Source organism: Dermacentor albipictus, chromosome 2, assembly GCF_038994185.2.
Source record: "Dermacentor albipictus isolate Rhodes 1998 colony chromosome 2, USDA_Dalb.pri_finalv2, whole genome shotgun sequence".
NCBI classification, from domain to species: Eukaryota; Metazoa; Arthropoda; class Arachnida; order Ixodida; family Ixodidae; genus Dermacentor; species Dermacentor albipictus.
The window spans coordinates 9,233,561-9,247,742 of NC_091822.1; the positions used below are offsets into that span (position 1 = coordinate 9,233,561).

A 14,182-nucleotide genomic window follows, 5' to 3' on the forward strand; every position below is an offset into this window, starting at 1 on the left:
GTGTGTATTAGTTAACCTTTTTTTTATGCGTTTTGTTATTTTATAAGGTTAACCGCGTAGGTTTTCAGTAAGTGCATCATTTGCTCTCCATTAGCGCGTGTCCTGTGTGGACGGAAGGAAGCATTATGACTGGGTTGCTCGTGTGTGTTGAGGGCAGCCGTATTCTGACTTCGCTAGTGAGCGTGCAAAGAACTAGCTGCTAGAAGACACAGTTGTTCGAAGGTTCCCCTGTGTTGCCTAAGTTACGCAAGTTTGGTTGATCGGTTAAGAAACGTGTCCGGTGTGGACTAAAGGAACAAATGTGAGTAAGCGTGATAAAAACTTTGTGTATGACGCAAGCACGTGTTCGGAATAGGGACCACAAAGCTAGCGCGATTGTATTTACGTACATGTAGAGTTGGCCAGACTGTTCAGTGGCAACAGTATGTGAGATAAGCACACCACTGCGATAGGGTAAGAACAGGCTGTTCATGAAGTTAGGCTGCTTAAGATATGTTCGGGTATTGGTGGTTGAGAAGCCTTCGGTTTAGTTCTACGTAAACCTTTGCTCTTATGCAGTACGACGGTCAGGTTTGGTCAAACTCAGGGGGAATGTGAACGCTTGCTTTGGTGGCACAAAATTTTGGGGCAAAATTTGGGGATTCCCAGTTGAGTGACTTGCATTGAAATTTTGATAGGAAGCCTGGCAGGTTAACAGCTAATTCCAAGCGTTTGAATGCTGAGCGGTATTGTGTTGCCGGGTCGACTCTTTTGTGCCAGTTGTTGTAAGATGGTTGAAGGCATTCCAAGTACGCAGGGGTTGCAGAGAGCAAAGCCATCGTCTTGCTTGCCAGCCATTCTCTTCCTGCCCAGCGGTTGCCAGCACTGGCCAGGCAAGATTTTCCGGGCCATGGAGGAGCTGTTAGAAATGGCTGTACGGGGTGGTAACGTGCCAGCTTTCAGCCTGCTGCATGTGTTCCAATCCAACCAGACAGGGCGCACTTCAGAGAACTGCGGATGACCGGCAGCCACGTGGCACGCGGTCAGCTCAGGAATGTGGTACTCGGCCGCGCCACCCGGGACAAAGCAGAGTTCTACGAAGCCCTCCGACGTCGGCTCCGGACCTTTGCACCTGTGTGTGTGTGCGACACGAGTATGTGAGCCCACCTCCTCCAAAAGGGCGGGTCATCTTCGGTGACGTAGAACGGTGACGTCAAACGATGACTGGACGAACGTTTCTGTTCGCTTGGAATGGAGTGCTTATAAGCAGCGTTTGCCGGCTGCTAGTGTGTGCTCGTCGTCGGGAGCTGAGTGCTCGTTGTCATGCTAGAAATGCACTCATGAACTGTGTGCTCGTAAGCTGTTTGCTGTATGTTAGTCTTGCGGGCTCCATATGGGTGTAACGCTAGACTGCCAATGTATTTTGCTTAAAATGTAAATACTGCCAATAATTCCTGCTCGCCTAGTTCTGTCGCCTCAAGGTCCTCCCAAAGTTCATCCCTACAGCTATGACTGCCAATGTGTCTTACAATGTGTGTCTCCTGCAAGTAATGCCTGCCTCTCTGCATAACCCAGCTTGAGCAGTAGAGCTATGTTATCTTGCAGACACCTTAAATATGATCACCCTGTATATGCAAGTTCTCTGACCACCATCTTGCTCACTTGCCAGAGGAGAGGCCCATGGCACCATTTTCCAGAGCAGTTGCAGCTAACCAGCACTCTAAGTCATTGAGATACTCTCCCCCAACAAGCATGCTATCTTTGCAATGCCTGAAAAAAAGCCTCCTGTGTGCCTTGTATGAAGGCTAGCATGACCTCTGCAGCTCACACACAGATCACATTGGACCTTTTACATATTTCATACTCCAACTGCATCCATGCTTCCATGGACAGTTCAGTCTCAAGAAATTGAATGGGTGCCTTGGTTATCCTGTCTCAAGGGGTCATCATTAAGACTTTGTACCTCACCTCACGACATCTATGGGCTTTGAACTCGCTGCTCTTTGCGCCACTGTGGAGTATATTGAAAAAGAACCACCTTGCAAATGGGCAATATTCTGCGACTCTAGGGCAGCCATTAAAAAAGCATGTGAAGTTTAGGACATGGAAATCGCACCCATTTGGTGTCCCAAAACAATCAATTTTATTATTGCACCGCTGATAGTGGATACAATATAATCTTTCAGTGGCTGCAGGGAGCTTTTGGCAATGTTGGTAGCCACCTCGCCACTGATGCTGTCCAATGGGCCCACACAGAGGTGATGTTGCTCCTCTTATTCTTATAAAAAACGAATGCTGCAAGAGAACTTTGCCATCTCACGTGCAATATGATGTTGAGTCATAGCAGTATCCCGCACTACTGCAACCATCGCCTGTACAGCCTCGATCCGTGATTGCAACTGCAGTTACCACCAAACCTTTCACTACGTGATGTAACACTGTTGTGTTGGCTGCGAGTCGGAGTAGCTTACGCTAATTAGCTCAGCTATCACCTACCAATGGCTGACTCACCCATGTGCACAAAGTGGAGATGTGAAGAGAACATCAATCATCTTCCTGTGCCATTGTTCCTGCTTCAGTGCCGAACACCAGATATAATCACTGGGCACCTTAGCAGAGTAGGTGTCTCAGGCACCCAATGTAGCCAATGACTTTTTATTAACAGGTTTTGTTACAGTTCACATTTAGAAACATCTGCCTTTGTGACTTATGGGGCTCTTTGCTTCACATGTTAAATTTCAACCAAAGGAAACTAGCATATGACCAACACACACCTCTGTTGTTTTTTTCGTGATGTTTCTGGAGGAAGTAGGAAAGAAAGCAAAGGGCACAGAAAACACATCCACCAACTTTGACCCGCATGACTTTGTTCACTCTGAAAAAAGCCCAAGTTCTTGGAATCCAGCTGTGTGTGTCCTAGTGCAAGCAACACAGATCTGCTTTCCTGATGGGTTACACCTCATATGTGCTAGCCTTCATGTAGTAGTAACACACATGTTCCTCCACACATTCTCGGACGAGTTGTAGTGCCTTGTTTCTGCATCCCTGAAATGCAGTGCTGTTATGACTAACACTGCTAATCACGAGCTCTGCAAGAACTTGGGATTACTGTACGCAACAGCATGCAACAGGGTTAAGGTTTCACAGTATTTGCTGCAGCCCAGCATTTACAAACAAACGAACACAAATCTGCCAGAAAGGGCAAATTCTCTTTTTTTTTCTTAAATCAGTATACGTAGTGCGCACACAAATATAAACGATATGTTTTCTAATACAGTAACAAAAACACAGTTATGGGTTGTTTTAAAGTGCGTGTGTTGTGCACTCCTCCTTGGACAACCTCATCATAGGATGACACACAACGCCACCAGGTGAACTGGACAGTGTGAGCGTTCCTTTCACTGACACCTCCCACTTGTGCACCACTTTTACAGTGCACAAGCTAGTAACCCTTGCTGCAAGCTGGCACACTAGGCCACTGCAGTGTCAGGATGGTTGTTTAAAGTGAGTCTTGTGCAGGGCTGGCTCAGTAGAACTGGACAGTGTGCAGGATGGGTCTCTGCGCCTTAGCTTCAAACTCCTGAATCAGTTCGTCGATGTCATTGTCTAGATCCTCCGATTCACTCATCTGCAACAGGCAAGAAGAATCAGGGACACCAACAGAACTTGGCTTTGAGTGCAAATGTGTGAATATTTGAGATTTTGTAACGACAAATTGAATGGTCATACACCAATATATTGTTATAAAGGGTCACAATTGTAGGAGCAACGTTGACCCCTTATTTCTCTTCTCTAGCTTCTCACGTTTTCCACTGGTAGTTACCCTTTGTAACAATATAATGAACAGAGATGGTTAACAAATTATTAGAGCTGGGCAAATATCAACCATTTCAAATTCGAATTAAATATGAATATGAAATATTGAATAAAATATCGAATAGCCAAATGCAGATGCATATGTGTACAGCAGGAATATTTATTTTGGTTAATTAGGTACTAAAATAATGAGCAGTGAAAAAAACACAGCCAACTGTCAGGGACAATTAGGATCAATTTTAAACATACAATCACAAATTGTCATTAATAAAACTGCACAAATAGCCTCTCAACATCTGTGGAGGAAGGTTGCAAACAAGTTTTCCAAAAATGAATGAATGCTGTATGACCAGACATCTAAAAACACTAAATAAGTTGCTGCCAAAAAAATGTGACAAGTTCAAGAAAAAACAAGATGATCCTGAAGGACTCGTGGGCTGTACGCACATATAGACGGACCGTTGCAAGAAAAACATCACTGGTTGTAGCATAAAAGATAAAACTGCTACTGACTAGACTGCCAGAAACACTAAACGACAGACCACAAGGCAAAATCACAGGTTGTCTTCTAGATCTCTGCTATGAAACCAGAAACAAAGCTTGCATTACCCTTTTTGTTTCTGCATCGCTTCAAAAACTTTTGCAGTTTCAGTTCTTATAATTTGCGATCGTTTGTTTAGAATACAGATAACAGTCATCATCATCATCATCAGCCTGGTTAAGAGAAAGCTTTAGCTCGGGCCCAACTCCGACGCGGCCTATTCAAATACATGTCAAATGCGAAAACGTTTTTATGAGATAACTCCTGGACCGATTTTGATGAAATGTGTTGCATTCAAAAGAGAAAGTTAAATTCTAGTGACTGTTGGAAGCGGAATTTCGATTTAGGGCTTGAATTTTCTTAAAACGATTTTCAAGTGTTTGACTGTTTGAAAAAAATAGAAGCACGAAGTTTACAAATTCATAGCTCTGGATCAAAAACAGATATCGCGGTTCTGTAAACGGCATTCATTAGATCATTCAAAGCGGACAAATTTAGTATGTCATTTTACATATTACGTGACTTTGTTACGTTGGTTACAAGGATATTGCAAAGGTTGTATTTGCCTATTAATAAATTTTTGTATATTCATGTGTAACACATCAATTTTGTCCGCTTTAGATGTAGTGTTAGATGCAATTCACAGAATTGTATTATCACTTTTAGTTGTTGAGTTACAGAGTTGTAAACTTCATACTTTCGTTTCTCGAAAATTTTCAGTTTTTGCCAATTTTTAATAAAAAATTGACAACCTAACTCAAAAATTCGAAACCAACAGTCACTAGATTTTTAGTTTTTCTTTTAAATGCAACAACCCTCATCAAGTTTGATGCAGTGGTTGCCGAGAAAAACGAATTCTCCTTTTACATGTATTTAGATAGGAGCACTCGTGCTAAAGCTTCCTCTTAAGCCCACTGCAGGGCAAAGGCCTCTCCCATACTTCTCCAACTACGTACCCCGGTCATATACTAATTGTGGCCATGTTATCCCTGCAAACTTCCTAATCTCATCTGCCCACCTAACTTTCTGCCGCCCCCTGCTATGCTACCCTTCCCTTGGAATCCAGTCCGTAACCCTTAATGACCATCGGTTATCTTCCCTCCTCATTACATGTCCCGACCATTTCTTTTTCTTGATTTCAACTAAGATGTCATTAACTTGCGTTTGTTCCCTCACCCAATCTGCTCTTTTCTTATCCCTTAACGTTACACCCGTCATCCTTCTTTCCATAGGTCGTTGCGTCGTCCTCAATTGAGTAGAACCCTTTTCGTAAGCCTCCAGGTTTCTGCCCCGAATGTGAGTACTGGTAAGACACAGCTGTTATACACTTTTCTCTTAAGGGACAATGGCAACCTGCTGTTCATGATCTGAGAATGCCTGCCAAATGCACCGCAGCCCATTCTTATTCTTCTGATTATTTCAGTCTTTCTGATTATTACAGAGAACAGTGACCAGACTTCAAAAGCCAGTTCTTGCGAAATCTTTGGTTAGTTTCAAACACAGTAGAACCTCATTCATACATTCTGAAAAATATTACACATACGAATCGTGAGAACATACGGTCCGAAGTGACTAAAAAATTTTACAGACTCAATAGTATTTGACATCTGCGTAATGCAAAGCATTGTGAGAATTTATGGTTATATTGCGCTCAGTTTTACACAGACGATATGTTGCGATGGTTGACGGGTGGAGGCAACGCCCCTCCCGTAGTGAACAAGACAGTCGTTCCAGCCAAAGAACGCCGGGTTTATTCACGCTCGGAAATATAAAGAAAAGATAAGGGGAGAGGGAAGGTGTGACTGAAAGAGTGCGCACATGCGCACTGAAGGAAATAGCTTGCTTGTCATGTTCATGGGTTACCACACGATATTAAGTGTAAGACGGGACGTGGACGGACGTAGCACAAACTACCAACTGTTTAATACTGTTAAAGAACGCGCTTGTATGCAAGGAGATATGGCGCGGTGGTGGGGGGGGGGGGGGAGATATAAAAAGATGTGACAAGGTGACGACATGGGATCATAGTTCAGGTCAGGCATACATCGTTCTGCACCCGTTCGCCCTGGCAAACTCGACATCAGCGCTTCGATAAGCGCTGAGGTCGAGGTGGGACATGGGATCATAGTTCAGGTCAGGTATACATCGTTCTGCACCCGTTCGCCCTGGCAAACTCGACCTCAGCGCTTCGATAAGCGCTGAGGTCGAGTTGATTCAAAGATGTTCCTCCACTGAACACTTCACCTCAACTTGAGAAAGTGCATGGCAGCGCTATCCCTAAATAAAAGTGATCACTGTGCTTCACTGACACCCCATCGTAATTCTTGTAAACCATACTGTCTTCTTCAGTCCATGTGTGGCATTGTGCTTAACTGGGTGGAGTGGAGGTACCAGAAATTCTGAATATTTGCCCACCTCTACAAATTATTAAGCACAATGAAGTAAACCCAAAATGTTCTTTGTCAAAATCAGCACGTAAGGAATACACTGTCACGGCTCACTTGAGACAAGAGCGGAGAGTGGTATTTAATTGAGACAATCAGAAGAATTGCTCAGTTCAGGCTTCTTTTCTAGCACCTCACTTGCACACTCGACTCGAGGTCAATGTCTTCGTCATCATCGTGGTTGGGCACAGACAGCGTTGTGCCATTTGCCCTCCTCCAGAAGGAGCATCATCCCGATGCTCGGCGGGTAGCACTCGGTGTCCAGCCAACCAGAGAGTGTCCATGTCACTCAGAAAATTAAGGTTTCATGAGCACCACGTGCACAGTCTCAGGCAGGTCCTGACGGCGCCTCAGGCAGGATGGGCTGTCAGGAACGACTTCATAGTTGACGTTGTTCAGGCATCGTAGAACCTTGTATGGTCCGAAGTATCAGCATAGAAGTTTCTCTGCGAGGCCTCGGCGGCGTACTGGAGCTCAAGTCCAGACTCATTGGCCGGGCTGGTAGACGACACATCGGTGGTGTTGATTGTAACGTCGGGCATCACGGTCTTGCTGGCTAGTTATGCGAACGCACGCAAGCTGTCTTGATTCTTTGGTGCGCTCTGTAAAATCTGCGGCGTCAAGTCTCGGAATCGCTGGAATCATGAGGAAGCATAGTGAAACATAGCATAGTGATAGGCTGTCCAGCATTGTAGTCACTTCTCGACCGTGGAGGAGACTGAATGGCATCATTCTTGTTGTTTCTTGCCGAGCCGTATTATAAGCAAACGTTATGTAGGGTAATATTTGGTCCCGGTTTTTGCGTTCGACATCAACATACATGCACAGCATGTCTGCACGAGTCTTGTTGAGGCGCTCCCTAAGTCCATTGATTTCCGGGTGATAGGCTGTCGTCCTTCTGTGTGCAGTGCCACTGTGCGTGAGTACAGTTTGCGAAAGTTCAGCCATAAACGCGGTTCCCCTGTAGGTTACAATGACTGCTGGAGCACCGTGCCTCAGGACGACATTTTCGATGAAGAACTGGGTGGCTTCGGCTGCTGTGCTGCTCGGAAGTGCCTTGGTTTCTGCATATCGCGTGAGGTAGTCTGTCACAACTATGATCCACTTATTTCCGGCAGCAGGTATAGGGAATGGGCCCAAAAGGTCCATCCTAATTTGTGCAAATGGCGTTTCCGGCATCGGAACGGGATGTAATAGTCCGGCAGGTTTCGTAGGTGGCACTTTTCCTCACTGACAGTCAAGGCACATTCGAACGTAGTGCTTTACCTGTGCTGCGAGCCGTGGCCAGTAGCACATCTCTTTGATACGTGCTAATGTTCTTGCGTAGCCTAGGTGGCCCAAGGTAGCTTCACCATGAGAGGCCTGCAAGATTTCATTGCAGAGAGTTTTAGGGACGACTAGCAGATATCTCTTCTTTGTTGAAGAGAAGTTCCTCCTATAAAAAACACTGTTGCATATGCAGAATGACGACAGGGCACTTGAGAACAATCTGGGCTTGTTTGTGGTGCGGCCTCCTAAGAAATCAATTAGTGAAGTGAGCTCCTGGTCCTCTTGCTGTTGTTGAGAGATGGTGGCCACATCAACAACTCCTAAAACCTGCGGATTCGTCATCATCTCCACCCGACGACTCCATCGGTGATTTGGAAAGGCAGTTAGCGGCCAAGTGCTGCCTTCCCGATTTTTTCCCCGAATGTATCACTCCCTTCCCCCTTCACTTCTGCCTTTCCCCTTATATAACGTATCCCTCTTCTGTGAATAAAATTTAGTTGACAGTCAGCGCTTGTGTCTCGTCCTTGTTACTTTGTGGATGCATGTGTTTGCACTGTCAAAATTTTTAAGTCAAGTATGCACCAACTCGCCCAGAAAGAAGTTTTAATTATAGACCACTGCCATGTCGTACTCTTGAAGCCGTAGGCTCCAGTGTGCCAAACGTGCAGATGGATCTTTCATGTTGGGCAACCAACAGAGAGAATGGTGGTCACTTACGACTTGAAATCATCATCATCAGCCTGGTTACACCCACTGCAGGGCAAAGGCCTCTCCCATACTTCTCTAACTACCCTGGTCATGTATTAATTGTGGCCATGTCGTCCCTGCAAATTTCTTAATCTCATCCACCAACCTAACTTTCTGCCGCCCCCTGCTACGCTTCCCTTCTCTTTGAATCCATCCCTTAACCTTAATGACCATAGGTTATCTTTCCTCCTCATTACATGTCCTGCCCATGCCCATTTCTTTTTCTTGATTTCAACTAAGATGTCATTAACTCGCGTTTGTTCCCTCACCCAATCTGCTCTTTTCTTATCCCTTAACGTTACACTCATCATTCTTCTTTCCATAGCTCGTTGCGTCGTCCTCAATTTAGATAGAACCCTTTTCGTAAGCCTCCAGGTTTCTGCCCAGTACGTGAGTACTGCTAAGACACAGCTGTAATACACTTTTCTCTTGAGGTATAATGGCAACCTGCTGTTCATTATCTGAGAATGCCTGCCAAATGCAACCCCAGCCCATTCTTATTCTTCTGATTATTTCAGTCTTATGATCCGGATCCGCAGTCAATACCTGCCCCAAGTAGATGTATTCGCTTACCACTTCCAGTGCCTCGCTACCTATCGTAAACTACTGTTCTCTTCCGAGACTGTTAAACATTGCTTTAGTCTCCTGCAGATTAATTTTTAGACCCACCCTTCTGCTTTGCCTCTCCAGGTCAGTGAGCATGCATTGCAATTGGTCCCCTGAGTTACTAAGCAAGGCAATATCATCAGCGAATCGCAAGTTACTAAGGTATTCTCCATTAACTCTTTTCCCTAATTCTTCCCGATCCAGGTCTCTGAATACCTCCTGTAAACATGCTGTGGATAGCATTGGAGAGATCGTATCGCCCTGCCTGACGCCTTTCTTTATTGGGATTTTGTTGCTTTCTTTATGGAGGACTACGGTGGCTGTGGAGCGGCTATAGATATCTTTCAGTATTTTTACATATGGCTCGTCTACACCCTGATTCCATAATGCCTGCATGACTGCTGAGGTTTTAACTGAATTGTACGCTTTCTTATAATCAATGAAAGCTACATATAAGGGTTGGTTATATTCCGCACATTTCTCTATCCCCTGATTGATAGTGTGAATATGGTCTATTGTTGAGTAGCCTTTACAAAATCCTGCCTGCTCCTTTGGTTGACAGAAGTCTAAGGTGTTCCTGATTCTATTTGTGATTGCCTTAGTAAATACTTTGTGGGCAACGGTCAGTATGCTGATCAGTCTATAATTTTTCAAGTCTTTGGTATCTACTTTCTTATGGGTTAAGATTATATTGGCATTCTTCCAAGATTCCGGTACGCACGAGGTCATGAGGCATTGCACAAACAGGGTGGCCAGTTTCTCTAGAACAACCTGCCCACCATCCTTCAACAAATCTGCTGTTACCTGATCCTCCCCAGCTGCTTTCCCCCTTTCCATAGCTCCCAAGGTTTTCTTTACTTCTTCTGGCGTTACTTGCGGGATCTCATATGCCTCTAGACTATTCTCTCTTCCATTATCATCGTGGGTGCTACTGGTACTGTATAAATCTCTACAGAACTTCTCAGGCACTTGAACTATCTCATACATATTAGTAATGATATAGCCGACTTTGTCTCTTAACGCATACATCTTATTCTTGCCTATTCCTAGTTTTTTTTCTTCACTGCTTTTAGGCTTCCTCCGTTCCCGAGAGCATGTTTAATTCTATCCATACTATGCTTCCTATGTCATTATACTTCCTTATTGTTCGACTACACCGTCCTTGTTAAACTGTTCTCCATAACTGACGGAGACAAGACTGCATGATAGTGGTGGTATGCAGATGTGGGCGGTGGCGACACGTAACAATGCATGTTGGCGCTCTTCGTCGTGGCTCGTGTCTGCACTAGTTGACAAGGTTATCTCGCCGTCCTGTATGTTAACCAGGGCGTCATACCCCCGCAAGAAGTCCATTCCAAGGATGAGTTATGTGCAGCACTCTTCTAAAATCATAAAAGTGGCAACAAAAGCTCTATTTCCTATCTGGAGTCGTGCAGTACATTTTCCTGTAGGTGTCATTATCTGGCCCGCAGCATTTCAAATATAAGAGCCCATCCACTGCATTTTGACTTTCTTAGGCCAGTCTGCCAACTGCTCATTCATTATTGAAAAGTATGCACCAGTATCAACTAAAGACGTCACGTTATGCACATCAATTGTTAAAAGTAGGTCGGCACTCACAAATTCGTCAGCATACAGTTTCTCCGGGTTGCTCTGCTCGATTCTCAGTAATAATAAATAACAGTGGATTTTCGGCGGTTCGATGACTTGCAACCTTCCCCCCGGAAGTTGCCGATTTCAGTTTCCCCGCCGTGAACTCGAAGAGCAGCCTCTTACCACGTCGGTGAAGCTGTGACGGTTCAGCGAAGAATAACGTAACGGAGACAGCAAGCGCGACCAAAGATTAGCTGAGCGAGTGACATTTCCTAGATGCCAGCCTGACGATGAGGGCAAAAATGATAAATGTGCCATGGTTCGCCACGGTGAAAACACAATAGTCGGCAATCAGCAGTGTGCCATACGTTGGTCCTGCGAAGCTGGGTCGCCTGAAATGCTCGCCCTGTATCCAGGCAGCAATAGGTGGCTGCTGGTGGTACTGCTGTACTGGCATGGTAGAAAGCGCGCGATGGACAGCGTCTGTAGCTGTATGCGCGTGGCTCGAAGCGTGGCTCGGGACACGGTTCAGGGAGTGGCTCAGGAGATGCAAATGCTTGCCGGATTTCTTGGCGGACAACTTCAGCGACCGCAGCAATAGTAAACTCCTTTGGTGTTGCAGTTTGTTTCACTATCTCCACGCGCACAATGCCTCTTATCAGTTGATGCAGCAAGGTCTCGTCTGTCAATGTCAGTACTGCAGCTCCTTGGTGCATCGTTAGTCAGGCGTTCGTATTGCCGGCAACACTGCTGGAGTGGCCGCTCTATTGCTATGGCTTCCTTAACCCTTTCGCTGTCACGGACGTACCGGTACGTTCTCTATCGTGCGTTCAAAATTTCGCGCCACAGTGCGAAGCTGGCGCTTCTGGATTGGCCACGCTATCTGTTGACTCTTTCTACAAGTTCGTACATTCGCCCCGACCCCCCCGACCTGTGTTACTCCGTGTATTGAAGAGTACGGCGCGACTGCCACTCCCCACTTTCTCTTTGCTGAGTGGCGCGGTGGCTCCGTGTTCGCTGTATCATGCGTCGCGCGCGTGTGGTTATGGGTTCAAGGGTTGTTCTGCCATCTTCGCTGGTTTGAAAATTTTTATTTTTCTTCTGTTGGTGTGCCTGCTACGGCGCGTCAAGTTCAGGCGCACGTGCCGTTGCCTCTCTGAAAAGAGTGACTCGTTGCTGTTTTCGCTCTCTCGCCGCACCCTCGTTTCCGGCTTGCAGCAGTAAACGTAAAGCCCTTTGAACTTTGTTTAGCCTTTTTCCATCTCCCTCTGTCTTCTTGATCACGCAACGTCCCAGCGCTCTCCGTTGTGCGGGCGACTGAAAGCGCCTCCTCCCTGCGAGCGGTTACTTTCGGATGGCTCAGCGCGCGGGACCTTCGTCTGCTCATTGGAGCGGTGGCTCAATTCCGATTCAGAATACGAGCCGAGCTCGGATTCGGACTCGGACAGAGTCGCATGCGAGGAAGAGGGTTCCACATCGTCAGTATCGGATGCTGAACGGATTTTATAGTCAGGCTGATGATGATGATGATGTTTACTAACAACAGCTGCAGAACACTGAAATGTGCATATTTCATTGATTATGTTATTTGTATACCAATCATAATCAAAAATAAATTGCTATGTTCATTCCCTGTTATGCTCGTTCCCTGAAACCAAGCCGACACTGGGGGTGCGTCACGGCCAGAAAGGTCCGACAGCGAAAGGGTTAATGAATTCTGCCACTGTTGTAGGCAAGTTACGCACGAGACCAGTGAATAGCTGCTCTTTGATGCCACGCATGAGATGGCTCAGCTTCTTCGAATCAGGCACGTTGGGATCCGCGCAGCGAAACGAACGAGACATGTCCTCGGCAAACATGGAAACACTTTTGTTGGGCTTCTAAATGCGCAACTCGAGAAGGCGTTGTGCATTATCTCGAAGATCAGTGCTTCCGAAGGTATCAAGACGCCAACGGCAAAATTCGTCCCACGTTGTCAAATGTGCCTCGCGGTTTTGGAACCAGGTCCTTGCGCTACCTTCATGAGAGAAGTGCACATTGGAAAGCTTCTGGTCTGGATGCCACTGATTGACCTTAGCTACACGTTCGTACTGATCCAGCCACTCTTCGGCATCTTTATACGTGTCACTGTGGAAGCTTGTGGGGAATAGATTGTTTTGAACAGACACCTGTGTTGGACTCGCAAGCGTCGTTTCCTGAATCACTGAGGTCGCTGACAAAGTTCCTTGCAAGAGACCGAATTCCGGGCACAGATCTTGCAGGCAGCGGCTTGCACAGTGCACAGGTGTTTCGACCCATGGATGATATCTTGATATCTGGAAGGGCTGGATGCAGGCCTACTCGCAGGAATCGTCCCTATCATTAGGCGATGATGCAATACCGAGCACGTCCACCAGTGTCACGGCTCACTTGAGACAAGAGCGGAGGGCGGTATTTAATCGAGACAATTAGAACAAGCGGTCAGTTCAGGCTTTTCCTTCTCTAGCACCTCACTTGCACACTCGAGGTCGTCGTCCTCGGTGTCAGCGTGGTTGGGCACAGATAGCGTCACGGCAATATGTAAGCAAAGAAACAAACATCAACCATAATGCAGGTATTTTAGGTCAAATCCAACTTCACTACAACAAGGTTCGGCTGTACTGTCTCATTAGACTCAAGTCTTTAAAACAAATAGTCGCTGGTACGAGTATCTCTCTAATAGTTTTCATATATTTCAAACTGGTAAGTGTGTGTGATCAAACATAAAATTGGAGCAAAAGTGTGACAAATGACATTGCGGCAGCTCAATACGTAGCGATACGTAGTAGAGCACACTATGCCACGTGGGGGACATTTCTGGCTAAGCCACAATTTTTCACCCTCGCCAAAGAGCCCTGGGTATTCGAACAAACTGCTTATTTGTTCCTAATGCTCCATTTGTGCTTTTAACGCTTGACATTGTGCAATACAAATGAAAGAAACACGTTAAATTTATTGATACAGTGAAATCTTGTTACTGTGAACCTCAACTAATGATTTTCCCAGATTAACGAATATTTGAAAAATCGCTAGCCAAAAGCCTTTTGTCTTTAATAGGGGTGCATAAATATTCGAAACTTTCGAATAACGAATCAAACAGTGCCCAACTCAATTCATTCTTCAAATTGAATAGTCGGTATTCATAAGGACCATGACACTGCGCAAGTGA

General features: G+C 45.7%; 1 protein-coding gene across 2 annotated transcripts in view; it reads right to left on the reverse strand.

The window, feature by feature from the left end:
• Window positions 1-2,620: 2,620 nt before the first annotated feature.
• Window positions 2,621-14,182, reverse strand: part of Ssu72 (Ssu72 CTD phosphatase) — a 97,299-nt gene continuing 85,737 nt past the window's right edge. For both annotated transcript variants that reach the window (XR_011511952.1, XM_070533440.1), the window contains one exon: window positions 2,621-3,607. Coding sequence is in view for 1 of the 2 variants with exons in the window: in XM_070533440.1 (XP_070389541.1) it covers window positions 3,506-3,607 (102 nt within the window). In the remaining variant the exon portion in view is untranslated. The remainder of the gene's footprint in view (window positions 3,608-14,182) is intronic.